This window comes from Choloepus didactylus, chromosome 4 (assembly GCF_015220235.1).
Source record: "Choloepus didactylus isolate mChoDid1 chromosome 4, mChoDid1.pri, whole genome shotgun sequence".
NCBI lineage: Eukaryota > Metazoa > Chordata > Mammalia > Pilosa > Megalonychidae > Choloepus > Choloepus didactylus.
In genome coordinates this window covers 95,078,767-95,093,762 of record NC_051310.1, presented here as the reverse complement: position 1 = coordinate 95,093,762, position 14,996 = coordinate 95,078,767, and the positions used below count along the sequence as shown (strand labels likewise).

At 37.3% G+C, this 14,996-nt stretch overlaps 1 protein-coding gene across 2 annotated transcripts; it reads right to left on the bottom strand.

Moving 5' to 3' along the window:
• Positions 1 to 5,967: 5,967 nt before the first annotated feature.
• RAMAC (RNA guanine-7 methyltransferase activating subunit) lies at positions 5,968 to 14,300 on the bottom strand. 2 transcript variants are annotated; one of them, XM_037833175.1, is made up of 4 exons: positions 14,177 to 14,300; positions 13,400 to 13,448; positions 7,204 to 7,393; positions 5,968 to 6,512 (listed from the first exon to the last, which is right to left on the bottom strand). In XM_037833175.1, exons 3-4 carry the CDS (start codon positions 7,371 to 7,373, stop codon positions 6,320 to 6,322), a joined length of 363 nt encoding a protein of 120 aa, XP_037689103.1. In that variant the 5' UTR covers positions 7,374 to 7,393; positions 13,400 to 13,448; positions 14,177 to 14,300; the 3' UTR covers positions 5,968 to 6,319. The 2 variants fall into 2 exon arrangements, with proteins under 2 accessions (XP_037689103.1, XP_037689102.1); XM_037833174.1 differs by having other exon boundaries at positions 7,204 to 7,382.
• Positions 14,301 to 14,996: the final 696 nt, after the last annotated feature.

The window sequence follows — 14,996 nt, the reverse complement described above, 5'->3', positions numbered from 1 at the left end:
AAGTTAAAAAAAAAAAAAAAAAGAAAGAAAAAAGACAAACAAGGAAAAAAAAAAAAAAAAGATGTAGTGCCCCCTTGAGGAGCCTGTGGAGAATGCAGGGGTATTCGCCTACCCCACCTCCATGGTTGCTAACATGACCACAGACATAGGGGACTGGTGGTTTGATGGGTTGAGCCCTCTACCATAAGTTTTACCCTTGGGAAGACGGTTGCTGCAAAGGAGAGGCTAGGCCTCCCTGTATTTGTGCCTAAGAGTCTCCTCCTGAATGCCTCTTTGTTGCTCAGATGTGGCCCTCTCTCTCTGGCTAAGCCAACTTGAAAGGTGAAATCACTGCCCTCCCCCCTACGTGGGATCAGACACCCAGGGAAGTGAATCTCCCTGGCAACGTGGAATATGACTCCCGGGGAGGAATGTAGACCCGGCATCGTGGGATGGAGAACATCTTCTTGACCAAAAGGGGGATGTGAAAGGAAATGAAATAAGCTTCAGTGGCAGAGAGATTCCAAAACGAGCCGAGAGATCACTCTGGTGGGCACTCTTACGCACACTTTAGACAACCTTTTTTAGGTTCTAAAGAATTGGGGTAGCTGGTGGTGGATACCTGAAACTATTAAACTACAACCCAGAACCCATGAATCTCGAAGACAGTTGTATAAAAATGTAGCTTATGAGGGGTGACAGTGGGATTGGGAATGCCATAAGGACCAAACTCCACTTTGTCTAGTTTATGGATGGATGTGTAGAAAAGTAGGGGAAGCAAACAAACAGACAAAGGTACCTAGTGTTCTTTTTTACTTCAATTGCTCTTTTTCACTCTAATTATTATTCTTGTTATTTTTGTGTGTGTGCTAATGAAGGTGTCAGGGATTGATTTAGGTGATGAATGTACAACTATGTAATGGTACTGTAAACAATCGAAAGTACAATTTGTTTTGTATGACTGCATGGTATGTGAATATATCTCAATAAAATGATGATTAAAAAAAAAAAAAAAAAAAAAAAAAAGATACAACCAAGAAAACTTTGAAGAAACCAAAGAAAAATTTACAGAATGAAAAGGTGAAGGAATGACAAACAATGACCAATAATAAGACATAACCTATAAAGATCTCTGATTTCAAAGATAAAAAGCTTGTTGAGGTTATTGGGGGAGAAGAGGAGACACGTTAAGTACACTCATGTTACTGATGGGAATGTGAATTGCTACAATGTTTTAGAAAATGTAGCAGTATTTATTAAAATTAAAAATATAGATCTTTTTACTCAACAATTCTACTTTTGGAACTGTCTTAAAGAACATGTAAAATAAAAGTACCAATCCAAAAGGATATATGTACAAAAGCATTGCAGCATTGTTGTGGGGGAGGGGTAGGTGTGAACAACTTAAGTATCTACCGATAGGAGAAAGATCATATAATCAATGGTGTATCATACTATACTATATATATATACTATAGAATGTGCTATTAAAGCTAATCATTCATTTCTAATCTATAACCACTGACCTGGAGTGATATGTATTATATTCTGTTGAGTGAAAAGTAATATATATAATGTAACCCTAATTTAGCAAAAAAATAAAGGACAAAAGTATAGGTATATCAAGTTTTTATATACTTGTATGAGCATGATAAAAGGGACATGCATGCACAACAGGTCATAACCACTGTTACGTGTGCATTACTTATTTTTGTATTGTTTTACCCTTTATAATCATTATTTTGTCATACAAAATGTATACATTGAAGGAAATTTTAAAATGGGATAAACACACAGAAACAAACAGCGTCTGGCCTTTAGCAGTGAGATCAGTTTTATTTACCTAATTCAGACAAAGAGGCTGGAGATCCCTTAGGGAGTTAAAGGCACTGGCAGTGGAAAAAACCCATGAGATCATCATCACATCATCCCCTGAAGCTGTCTCAGGAGAAGTCACTGAAACCCAGAGAAAATCTAACTGGTAATTAATACATGGGGCTCTCTTGCCCCTTAGGGACAGGAATGAAAACACCAACTGAATCAACCCATCAGTCCATAAAACTTGATGCACCCAAGCCAGCCCAGATATCCCACTCTAACCGTGGAGGCACAAAAACTTGATAGTCACTGGGCACCTACCTAGTGCTGGGTACTTTTTGTATATGTGTATGCTTAATCCTGTGAGGGAGCAGTCAAATCATGTATTAGCAGTCTTGATAGAAGACCTGTCCTTTTCATTACCCTCTTCCCACATCATCTGAGTATTAATCACAGCTCATTCTTCAATTTTCCAATCTAAGAGTTTTTGATAACTGAACTCCTGAGAAGGAAGAATGTTTCTCTGGCATCCAGAGGCCTCAGCAGTGTTGCAACAGCTAACATCTCCTTCCTCCTGAACTCTGGCATAGTGCAGACATAAGACAGCCTTAGTGCTGGAGACCCATGTAGCCAGCTTGCCCTTGGCCATTTTCTCCCAGAATGTCCACAGGTCAAAGGTCAAGGGATCTCTGTTCCCATCCCTCTTTTTCCTAAAAGCTGGCTCCAGCGGAGGTCAACCAGACTTCTGGAAAGGAGAACATATTTGCTCTCAAGGTTACCTTGGAGTCCAATGGTATAAGCTACTACTTCAATCTAGTTGTTGATTTGGCTCTATAATCATCTAATATAGCAGGAGCCAGGAGAAATCTTTTCTGAAATATTGTAGAATGTCACATCTCAATATATCTGAATCCTAAACTATTTCAACACATCACTGACTAACACCAGTGTCAAGGATTATTTTCTCCCATTAATCTTAATTCATTCTAAATTGAAAACCTGAGAATTTTTAAAGCATACCTTTCTAAGTTTATAAATAAACAGAAGAAAGAATGAGTGATCTATATAATTAGGTTTTTCACACACAATTAACCAAAGCCTAGAAACTATTTCAAAGTCTTCATTTACACATTCAAATATGCTTCTTTGGTTAAAATACAAAATATTGAAAGAAAAATCTAAGATACGCTTTTTGTTTAATCAGTGGAATAGTTTAGTTTATATATAACACCTCATTCATCTGACATTACCAAAGTAAGCCCTTTTACAAGTAACATTTCCAGCTGAATGAAGTTATCCAGAGGTAACATAAGCTGCCACAAGCTGGGATTATTTGTTATTTTCTACATTTCCTAAAGAAAAATATATTCCTTTTCACTACAGACAACAGTGCTAATTAAAAGAAGTCAAAGGCAGGGCACAGATTTCCATGCACAGCCAAAGCTGTGTTTGGGTTCAATGAATCAAATGGAATAAAGTCTAGCAAAATTTTTAAAGTATAAAAAAATTCTATTATTTAGGACTAAAGTACTGTGTAGTGCTTTTACAAGAATTCAAAACAAGTGCTGGCAGTAACCTTCAGGGCAAAAGATCATTTCCTTCCATTTTAGTATACTAAACTTAAAAACTGACATTCCATTACTCTTCTATCATAAAGTCCTATATTTTTCTTTAGGTAAATAAAATACAAAGGGAAAATTATATCTTTGTTTGTTGAGCATTGTATACAGGGAATGCAGCTTTGGAAACCTATGACTTCCAAAATCTATGCTAGAAATCACCAGATATCTTTTTCCTACATGGTTTTAAGAACCTCAAACTAATCTCAGAGCAGTGACCAAGATTATTATTACACTTTGGAATACCTCAAATCCTCCTACCACTCATTTAAAAAATGGCTCTTGAACTCAAGTCTCCAGTAAGCTTTTCTCAAAGGAACATTAATCTAATGTGCTCAATAATCAACAATCAGTAATTTTAAATCCGTGCCAATCTCCTAACAGCATATGCTACTAATTTTAGCTCAACTTCTATACAAACTTCTTCCTATATTGGAAGGGTTGGTTATTTTGTGATAATTTACCTTTTGTTAATTCATATATAAATTCACATAGGGAAACAATCATAAATCCTTAGTTCTCAATAAGTCCCCTGCCCTACCTCATCTTTTATCAGTTATTCTACATCCTTTATATCAATGCTATGCTTTATAATTTACCAAATACTTCCCTCCCATTTATTCAAGAAATGTTTATGGAGCACCTATTATGTGCCACTGGGTGGCGGTGGTGGTGGTGGTGAATGGTCACAAGCTCTAGTTTCTATTCTCAACCTCCTAGTTTGGTCCTTTATTTTTATGATATTCCTGTGAGAATGGTATGATGAGTATTATCCTCATTTTTACAAGTGAGTAAATAAGATCAGAGTTTTCTCAAGGTCATATATGTGGTAAAGGACAGAACTGGAAGCCACGACTCCTTCTGCCTAATGCTGTAAGCTATTTGACTGCATCAATTTCATTAAATAGCAATGTTTTAATTCTTTGTTTTCACTCTTAAATTGTCCTTAAGTCTGTTTCATGTTATTTTCTGTCTTTCCACATGAAGCAGAAACCATGCCTTTTATTTCTTCCTGGCTTTAAGCACACGGGGAGTAGTATGCTACTGACTGCTGTAAAACAAACGCATGTGTACACATACACACACCCCACATTCATACAGAATGCAGAAACAACTCATCTTAAAAGGAAGATTACTTACAAATAATGACTATTCTTTCAAGCAGGGCTGATACTCAGGCCATATGCCCCCTATCTGTACCAGGTGTTAAAATATTTAAATGTTGTTGGAAAACCACCTCTTCTGAGCTTCTGGAGAGGTATCCCCTGCTCCAGCACTGCCCCTTGGGCCCATAGGTTCCCCTAAATAGTGGTAAAAGCTGGGACAGCAAAGGGCCTCCAGGATCCTAGTCCAAAGCTATAGTCAGCCACTGTCCTGATTGGCAGCTGACAAATACTCTGAACCTGCTTTTAGAGATCTTGGGCTGCAATCAGGCCAGTCTTGCCTCTCTAGGCTAAACATCTATAGACTATCTTGTTGCTTACTGAAGTAGTTAGAGAAATGCAGGAAAAATCCTTCCCTAATTATCTTTTTATTTATATCTCAGTGTGAATTGGTTTATTAGATCCATCCCAATAAAATAGTTACCTGAAAGTATGATTTTCCAGAAAGGGGAATGGTGGGGAGAGATGAATCCAGAGAATGGAGAAGTACCTGAAGAAGTCAACCTCAAGGGCCTACCATAGGATGCTAAGCGAGAAGGCAGCAGAAGGCAGATTTAGGAAGGTGCTTTTTAATTCCTTTGACCTAAGATGAAATTTGTACTTTTGATATTACTCTTAAACCAAATAGACCCTTTTCAACAGATAAGAAAGACAGAGTAATAAAAAAATAAAAAACCTCATCTTAGCACATTGGTGAATGCGCTAACTGCCAAAACTTGGAAATAAAGTTACTTAATTTTATATGAAAGTATTTATTTGAATAAATCCATCATAATGACCATACAAATGATTTGAAATAGCATGATCATTCTGGGAGTCAGTTACAGCAACACTGTGTTTATAGAAGCAGCAGCAAAGGTACACATTTGGAAGTAAACATTACCATTACAAAATGAACCCACACTGAATACCATAGAAGTAATTAAAGAGTCAAAATATAGCATTATTTACATATAGTTGAAAAGTTTAAACAGTACAGAGTTAAAACATTTATATAATGTATGAATTCTGACCTCCTATGTTTAAGTTAGCACAAAGCCTTACAGGTTATATAAAATGAATGTATGCCCTAATCCCACCCAACTCCAGATGGACAGACACTAAAACTGAAAGTAATTCCTTCCTCATTTTACAGCTTTATTCCTGATTTCCTTATAAAAAAAGGACCAAAGTGATTGTGGAGATGACTCATACCTATGGAGTAAGTAATCACACACAAAGTACTGTTAATCCTACAACAATATTTTTACCTAATGGTATGTACAATATATTACAAGTAAGCACAGTTTTGCATCCATGAGGTGATTGTACTAATCGCTATAAAATTTTATAAATAAGCATGTCTGAGTGTATGGATACTCCCTTATCTTACAAAGGAAAAGCAAGCATTTTCTAGGTAAAAATTTTTATTTCTGTGTAAAACAAAAACAGAATTCATGAAAGTCAAACATGGGAAAAATACCAAACTCAAAACACATTAAGTCATGAAACAAAGATGAATCTGGGGTAGAAGTCAAGCAATATAATCCACAATCTTCTTACCGTAGTCCCTTAAGACTAACTTATTCCAAGCTACTGTCACGTCTCTAGTAAAATTTATTTTTTAAAAAAAGTCTCAAGTTGCAAAAAATAATTCACTCTCTGAAGTCAGATGTAAAACTATGACCAAACAGAAGACACACTCAAACTTTTGTCATTAACAGAGCAAATGGTTTCACTAAAACCTGCCAACATTTTCTGTCAGTAGTAACCATAACCATAGGGAGGCCGTTGGTTGTAACCATAGTGTCCATACTGGTGGGGGTAGTGAGGTTCTTGTCTGTGCTGCTTGTAATTGCTACCCCAGGCTCGTCCATGCCACTGATTGGATCGATTGTCACTTGGCCACCCCCGTCTGCTATCCCTACCTCTAAACTGTCTGTTATCTTGCAACCTACAACAAAACAAAATGGTTTTTAAACTTATCTTTTAAAAACATGACAAATCTATCCCAGTGCATTTGATTTCTCAATCTAATACTGAATAAACAAGAGAGTAAAAAACATTTTTCTCTCTAAGAATGTGATAACATGGTTACTCAAAATTTTTCTTAAGATTTCAGGCCTTCTTCCACCATTCCTGGATACACTTTACAGAGAAACAGGCCGACTACAACAACTCACACCACACTGCATAAAAGCAGTATGGTAATTTATTCTTTTGACAATACTGAAATATTAGATATAAATTGTTTCCATTTTATAAACCTTCTGAAGTAAAACCAAAATGACACCCTCTTTATGGAGTTTAACACAAAGTTTTTGGAAGAATGTAGGGTTTTTTTTTTTTTAGTATATTTGTGAAGAAAATAAAATATTGCTTAGTCCACAGAAGAGACATTTTTTAAAAGCATTAAAACACATACACACAATTGAACAGCAATAGATAACAATATGGTGCCAATGAAATATTAAAACAAATATTTATCAGGCATTTACTATGTGCCAGGCACTATTACTAGGAACTAAGTGTATTACTCTGAACAAAACATGGGTCCCTGCTCTCACTGGCCTTACAGTCTAGCAGACTAAAGCCACTGTCCCCAAATCAACCATCTGCATTTATTCTTCAGAAGTAATACATACCGATTTCCTCTATTTCTTTGGTTCCCACCAGCTCTGCTATTCCATTCCTCAACAATTGGAGGGGTCTGAGGAGGACGTTTCAGGTATTCCTGGTATTCTCTGTCATCCTCTGAAAATCTACTGGCAAACATCTCTTCAAAATTTGGAACAGCTTCAGAAGTGTCAGTCATTCTGAAATCCTGTATAGTTTCTAATTAGTTAATTGTTAAGAAATTAACACTGTCTTACCAGTTAATGAAAAAAACAAGGCAGGGTATCCATAGATGCCCCTGTGTGCTTTTAAACCTCATTTAGATTTTAGACATTCAATTCAACATTTCTTGACTATTTTGTTCCAGGCATTGTATTAACTAAGAGCCATCATGGACTCTGCCCTCAAAAGCTCCCGGTCTTGGGGAGGAATGTAGACCCGGCATCGTGGGACGGAGAACATCTTCTTGACCACAAGGGGGAAATGAAAGGAAATGAAATAAGCTTCAGTGGCAGAGAGATTCCAAAGGGAGCCGAGAGGTCACTCTGGTCGGCACTCTTACACACAATATAGACAACCCTTTTTAGGTTCTAATGAATTGAGGTAGCTGGCGGTAGATACCTGAAACTATCAAACTACAACCCAGAACCCATGAATCTCGAAGACGATTGTATAAAAATGTAGCTTATCAGGGGGGACAATGGGATTGGGAAAGCCATAAGGACCACACTCCCCTTTGTCTAGTTTTTGGACGGATGAGTAGAAAAATGGGGGAAGGAAACAAACAAACAAACAAAGGCACCCAGTGTTCTTTTTTACTTTAATTGCTCTTTTTCACTTTAATTATTATTCTTGTTATTTTTGTGTGTGTGGTAATGAAGGTGTCAGGGATTGATTTTGGTTATGAATGCACAACTATGTAATGGTACTGTGAACAATCGAATGTAGGATTTGTTTTGTATGACTGCATGGTATGTGAATATATCTCAATAAAATGAATATTTAAAAAAAAAAAAAGCTCCCACTCTGGAAGAAGAAATAGATATGGTACAAATATAAAGAGAACAGGGAATATCAAGAAATGAGACTGGAGAGGCAGGCAGAGGTTAAATCTTGAAAATCTTTGTGTGCAACACAAACAACTTTGTACTTTTTCTTGTAGGCACTGGGGGGGGGGTGTTGTTTTGGTTTAAGCAGGGAAGTCTCAAGATCAAATTTACTATTTTTGAAAGATCACTTTTCTAATAGGGTAGAAAATAATTAGTGAGATTAGACTAGAGCAGATTACTGCAGTAATGTAGGCGGCATGCTGAGGACTTAATCTGTGGCAAGGACTGTGAGATTAGTTTTAGAAGAATTCCAGGAGGAACTGATCACTGACTAGATGTGGGAGGTAAGGGGGAAATAAAGGATAACTCTCAGGCTCTGTCCAAATGACTGGAAAGATTATGGTGCCATAATAAGTACAAGAAGGGGGAGACAGGGCACACTCAAGTTTGAAGTTAGCTATGGTCCAGAAAGTCCAATCACTATTAACTATTTGAAGATGAATATGGGTGTCATAAGAAATTTTGCTGGTGGTTAATGCTGTAAGAATGGATACAGTTCCTCCAGGAGAATGTGAAGTAAGAGGATAATGGAACAAAATCCTGGAGAACATCAATATTTAAAGAGTAAAGAGGTAGAAAGGGTAAGAGGAGAACCAGATTATCATAGAAGCCAAGAGAATACAGAGTGAATGGTCAGCAGTGGCAAATGGAACAGTGATAAAGAACCAAAAGGAGAAAACTGGATTTACCATTAGGAGGTGATTGTTTTAGAACAGTAGGGATTGAAGCAGGACTGCAATTGATTGAGAAGTAAAAGGAAGCGTTCAAGAAGCTTGGCTAAAAAAGGAGGAAGATAGGGTAGCAGCTAAGGGATTACTGAGCAATTATCTCATTTTTCCCAGGAAAGAATAGCTGAGCTTTTTTTAAGAGACAGGAAAGGAGCCAATAAAAAGAGGAAAGATCGAAAATACAAGAGATATGAAAATATAAAATGTCTGAAAGGCATTTAAATGCACAGCTATTAAAGTCTAGGATAACTATAATTGTATTAATTATATCTATTAGATTCTTATTCCAGATCCTGAGACAAATGAAAAATAACTACCGTAGATATTGTCTAATACCTATAAAAACTGAAATCTGTATCAGCTGTGTTTTACCAGGTCAATTATGGATTCACTCAACTACTAGTATTTCTTCACCAAGTCCCCCACATTATCAGACAGCCCTCTACCTCTAAGAAGATTTAGCTTATGCTGCAAAAGGCCTAATCCTTGAGGAATCAGGGAGAAAGAGTTGACTTTTTTTAATCTTCATCGAAGACCTGAGAGCCAGCACTAGGAGGATTCTGCAGGAAGCCCCCACTTCCCAATTTTCCTTGCCCAGGACCTGGTCAGCATTCCCATTCCCTACCTTCTCTATCCAAAACCTCACCTTTTTGCTCCTTGCCTCAAAATTCCTAAAACTTGATTTATAACTTAGGACATATTTGACATGCTGAAACTTAACCAAACCTTCCTTTTATCTGACATCCAAAAATTATATTTCTTCCTTTATTACTTCAACTTCTAATAAAAAAGACATGTGCTATTGGAAGACAATTTCTTCATTACCAAAAGTATTAGTTTGTCTTTCCTCGAAAAACTTGTGCAGAAAGTAAAAAGGCAGCCTACTCAATGGGAGAAAATATTCAGAAACCACATATCCGGTAAGGGTTTAAGATCCAGAATATATAAAGAAATCCTACAACTCAACAACAAAAAGACAAACAACCCAATCTGAAAATGGGCAAAAGACACAGATAGATACTTTTCCAAAGAGGAAATATAAATGGCTAATAAGCATAAGAAAAGATGCTCATCTTCACTAGCTATTAAGGAAATGCAAATCAAAACCATAATGAGATACCATTTCACACCTACTAAAATCGCCATTATAAAAAGAAAAAAAAAAACAACACAAAACTACAAGTACTGGAGAGGATGTGGAGAAACAGGTACACTTACTTATTCACTGTTGGGGGGAATGCAGAATAGTGCAACTGCTGTGGAAGGCAGTTTAGCAGTTCCTCAGGATGCTAACTATAAAACTGCTGTATGAGCCAGCAATCCCGTTACTAGGTAAATACTCAGAAGAACTGAAAGCAGGGACATGAATAGACATTTGCACACTGATGTTTATAGCGGCATTATTCATGATTACCAATTGATGGAAACAGCCCAAATGTTCATCAACTGATGAGTGGATAAACAAACTGGTATATTCATAATATTCCAATATTATGCAGCTGTAAGGAGGAATCAGTCATGAAGCATACAACATGGATGAACCTTGAGGATATTATGTTGAGCAAAATAAGCCAGAAACAAAAAGGACAAATACTGTATGGTCTCACTAATATGAAATAACTATAATGAGCAAACTCTGGGAGTTAAATTCGAGACCATAGATTATCGGTCATCAAGAGATATTAAGAGAGTAGATACGGGGCAACTGATGCTTAAGGAGTGCAGAATGTTTAATAAGGTTGATTGTAAATGTTCAGAAATGGATAGCACAATACTGTGGGATGGTAGCACAATTGTCTAAGTGTAATTAACAAAGCTGAGTGTGAGAATGGTTGAAAGAGGCTAGGGTTGTGTATGTCACCAGAAGGAAAGCTAGCAGAGAAAACTTGGGACTGTATAACTTAACGAAACCTCGAATGCATGATGACAGTGGTTAACTGTACAAATATAAAAGTTCTTACATGAACTAGAACAAACATACATCAGTATTACAAGGTGTTAATAATAGGGTGGTATATGGGAAAAAATACAATTAATGCAAACTAAGGTCTATAGTTAACAGTAACATTGTATTATTCTTTCATTAATTGTATCAAAGATACCCTACCAAAGCTAAATGTCAATAATAGGGGGATTTAAGGGTATGGGATTTTTTTTTTATTTTTCCAGAAGAAATGAGAATGTCCTAATGTTGATTGTGGTGTTGAGTGCATAACTGTGATTATGCCAAGAGCCAGTGATTATACACTTAGGATGGGTTGTATGGTGTGTGAATAAAACTTAAAATTTTAAAAAAAGTAAAAACAAAAAAAATGCAAATATTTATAACATTTAGAATATTATCCTCATGCTTCCAAAATTTAACCAAGGTTATGATGTGGATGCAAGAAACAATATCCAGCTCACTCTCTGCTGCTCTTTGCTTCAGAGAAGGCAGCGCAGCCGCCCAAGTTGGTGCTGTTTGTGTGTTTGGGTAACATCTGTCGATCACCCATTGCAGAAGCAATTTTCAAAAAAACTTGTAACTGATCAAAATATTTCCAATAATTGGAGGATAGACAGTGCCACAACATCCACTTATGAGATAGGAAACCCACCTGATTATCAAGGGCAAAACTGCATGAAGAAGCATGATATTCCTATGAATCACGTGGCCCTGCAGGTTACCAAAGAAGACTTTGCCACATTTGATTTTATACTATGTATGGATGAAAGCAATGAGAGATGTGAATAAAGAAGGTAGTGAAGTTAAAAATGCGAAGCGAAAACTGAACTAATTGCGAGCTATGATCCACAAAAACAACTTATTATTGAGGATCCCTATTATGGGAATGACTCCGACTTTGAGACTGTTTACCAGCAGTGTGTTAAGTGCTGCAAAGCATTTTTGGAGAAGTCACAGTAAAGCTGCATCCACTCATTGCTGAAGGCCAACACTGATTCACATCTTAAACAGTGATGTTCTAGGTTTTTCAGTCAATCGGTGGGTTAAAAGTGTAATGCTTCATAGTTCAGGGCCACAACTTTTTTTTCAATTGACTTAATGTTTTTTATCTTAAAAAATAATTGTAGTTGGAAATCAATGCTGTGTTTGGCAGAAGAATTAATAAAAATCTTTGATTCAGACAGTTTATGGGGTACATTCAATGTTCTTAAACAAGTTGGATCACTTATCTTGCCCCAATTACAAAAATAGTGGAACAAACAAAACAGTAGAACCACAAAATACTATGTTCTCTGTGTGTTTTATAACAATCATTTCTTTCCAGTGTTTAACCTTAAGGTACTAATCCAGTGACAGCTAGCATTCCAATATGCTTAATAAGTAATTAAAACATCACTTTCAGGCCCAAGTCAGTATCTGAACCCACTGAGAATTTTAAATAATCTACCTCTTTATTAAGTAGATATGTATAACTTGATGGACACATGTCCTCTATTCACCTATACTACCTCTCTTTTTACTCCAGGGTGTCTTACTGAATTAGAAATCTCTAGTCATAGGGCTTCATAATCTTGATTGGAAGTATTTTGATTCACACATGCCCAGAGGGCACATTTGTATGTTCGAAGGATAAGAAAGAAAAATGATTTATGGTATGGAATAAATCTTTAGTATTATTCTTAATTTTTGTTTATCTAGTTTATTTAATGAGGAAGTCAGTTTTTTGCTCCCATTTGGACCACCTTGCCTCTAAAAATTTATATCCAGAAAGGACACTGTATGCTGTTTCACCTTATGCTCACTTTTGACAAATGTGTCTGTTTCATATGCACATATAACCCAAATGTCAAATATTACATATTGGGTTAGACAGGAAAAATAGTTTAAAAAGCTGGAAAAAAAGAGAAGTCTGTTATGTTGAAGTCCTTAAATAATATGTTAAGTGTTCTTTTATCACTGTTTCATTTATAGGAGAATATAGGTTATTTCTGTGTACTTTGAAATAACTGTAATTTCAAATTCATTTGGATATATATATCAGAGAAGACTGTTTTCAAAATAAACTGGGGAGTATAAAAATATAATTATTAAAAAAAAAAGAAACAATATCCAGACTTTCTACCTCCCAGACTACTACTGCTATTACTACTACTACTGTTGTCTCATCAAATACTAGACTTTCAGCAAGTCTAATTGGCCAACTGAAGTCAAATCCTCAAAATTTAAAGTATGAATAATAAATTCAGCTAATTAAAAATGTGCCTGGAGTTTTACATGAATCACAGAAATTGTTAAAGATGACCCACACCTAATCCAGATGGGCAGTAAAAATCACCACTCTATTTTTATGTTCTGCCCCCACTCAAGTAAACAAATATCACCATCATTATTCATATTAGAATGGAATTTAAATTGAATTTTAATTGATCCCATCTTTACCTACCTCAGGGATTTGAAGCAGCTGCCTTGTTTAATATTTAGGTTGTTAAAATCTGTGGGAGAAAAACAAACTTCATTGAAGGAAACCCTAAAAACCAGTGGTAGGGGAAACAACACAAAGGTCTTAGTCAATGAAGAGTTGAATTATTAGCGCTCTAAGCACCTCCAAGGCTAATACTGGAAAAAAGAGCAAACTAGCGCTCAGTATCAGCGGAGAGCAAGAGTTATTCTCCGGGCCTACAAAACCAAGCTACTTCAAGCATGAATAATAACTTCACAAGGTAACATCTTTTCTTTTGGGGGGGGGGGGAAGCGGGGAGGGGGTTTTACAGCCTTTCAGATTTGTACTAGAACACTACTAACTTATTCATTACAAGTAAAAGCACAAAGCTATAGAACTTTGGCTGCGGTGTGACTAACCTTGGAAATGAGTAACCAGAATGGAGGTTCGCTGTCCAAGGAAGTAAACCCAGAAAACTAACAGACTAAGATAATGGTTAAAGACAATTGCGTTTTTCAGTTCTCCCTCAATACACACCACTACTTGCGTATCAAAGCTTCGATTAGTCTGCTCCTAACCGAAGAACTGGCCGAGAGTGGTGGAGAAGTAAAAAGGTAAAGGCCGAGAGGAGTTAGTAGTTCCCGGTCTCGCGAAAGAGTCCAGACTTGGGATCGCAACGACCAAGAACACCTCGCCGGCCGCTCAGCTCTGCCCGACCTGCTCGCTCCTTCCCGTAGCCCTGAATAAGGGTCACACCAACTAAAGGCTGCGTCTACGTACCTCCGCCCAGACACCGCCAGTGAGACGCGTAGAAGAAACCGCCTGCAGCTCACAACTCAATCAGTTGAAGTCCAGGCCACTGGAGCGCCCCAAGGTAACGGAGTCACTTCCGGAAGAATCCGCTAACCACCTGATTTCCACTTCCGGCAGGCAAAAGCCGAGGCGGGACTGTGGAGTCTCGCGATATCTGAGTCTCAGATTTCTTCACACTTTTTCCGGCACTGATGAAACGTGTGGGGCTGAGCTAGGTATGTTTAGGTAACCGGCTAAAGATAGAAGATGCTCTCGGTGTGCAGGAAAAGTTGTTGCCGTATATAAAGCCCACTTGACTGGGTGCGGTTCACGGGTAAGGACGGAACTTCTGGGAATATAACGAGAAGGGAGGGAAAAGCTACTTTCGGCCGCCTGCTCCAGGAGTCTTTGTGAAGAATAAGAGGTGATAGGCCGTGAAAAGTAGACACAACTGGATTGGGTTACTTCAGCGGGTGCTTCACCTTTCACTCCTGCCTGGGCAAGCCTCGGAAGTAGGATCTGTGGTGTTCCATTTGTACGTACTTTGCAGAAACATACCTCCTCCCCACACAGCTTCAGTCGTCAGTATCCAACTTCCTTCAAAAGCCTCGGCCTTTTCTTCTTGTGTGTTCTGCTGGTGTATAAATACTGAACATCCCAAACATAATTCGGCTTCTGTCCTCCCAAACTGCTTCCCATACTGTGCACTCCTTGTTAATACTACCACCGTATTCCAGCTTGGAAACTTGAATGACTATTTTTAATGCCATTCTTTCCTTTCCTTGCTCCAAGCAGTTGCCATGTTCTG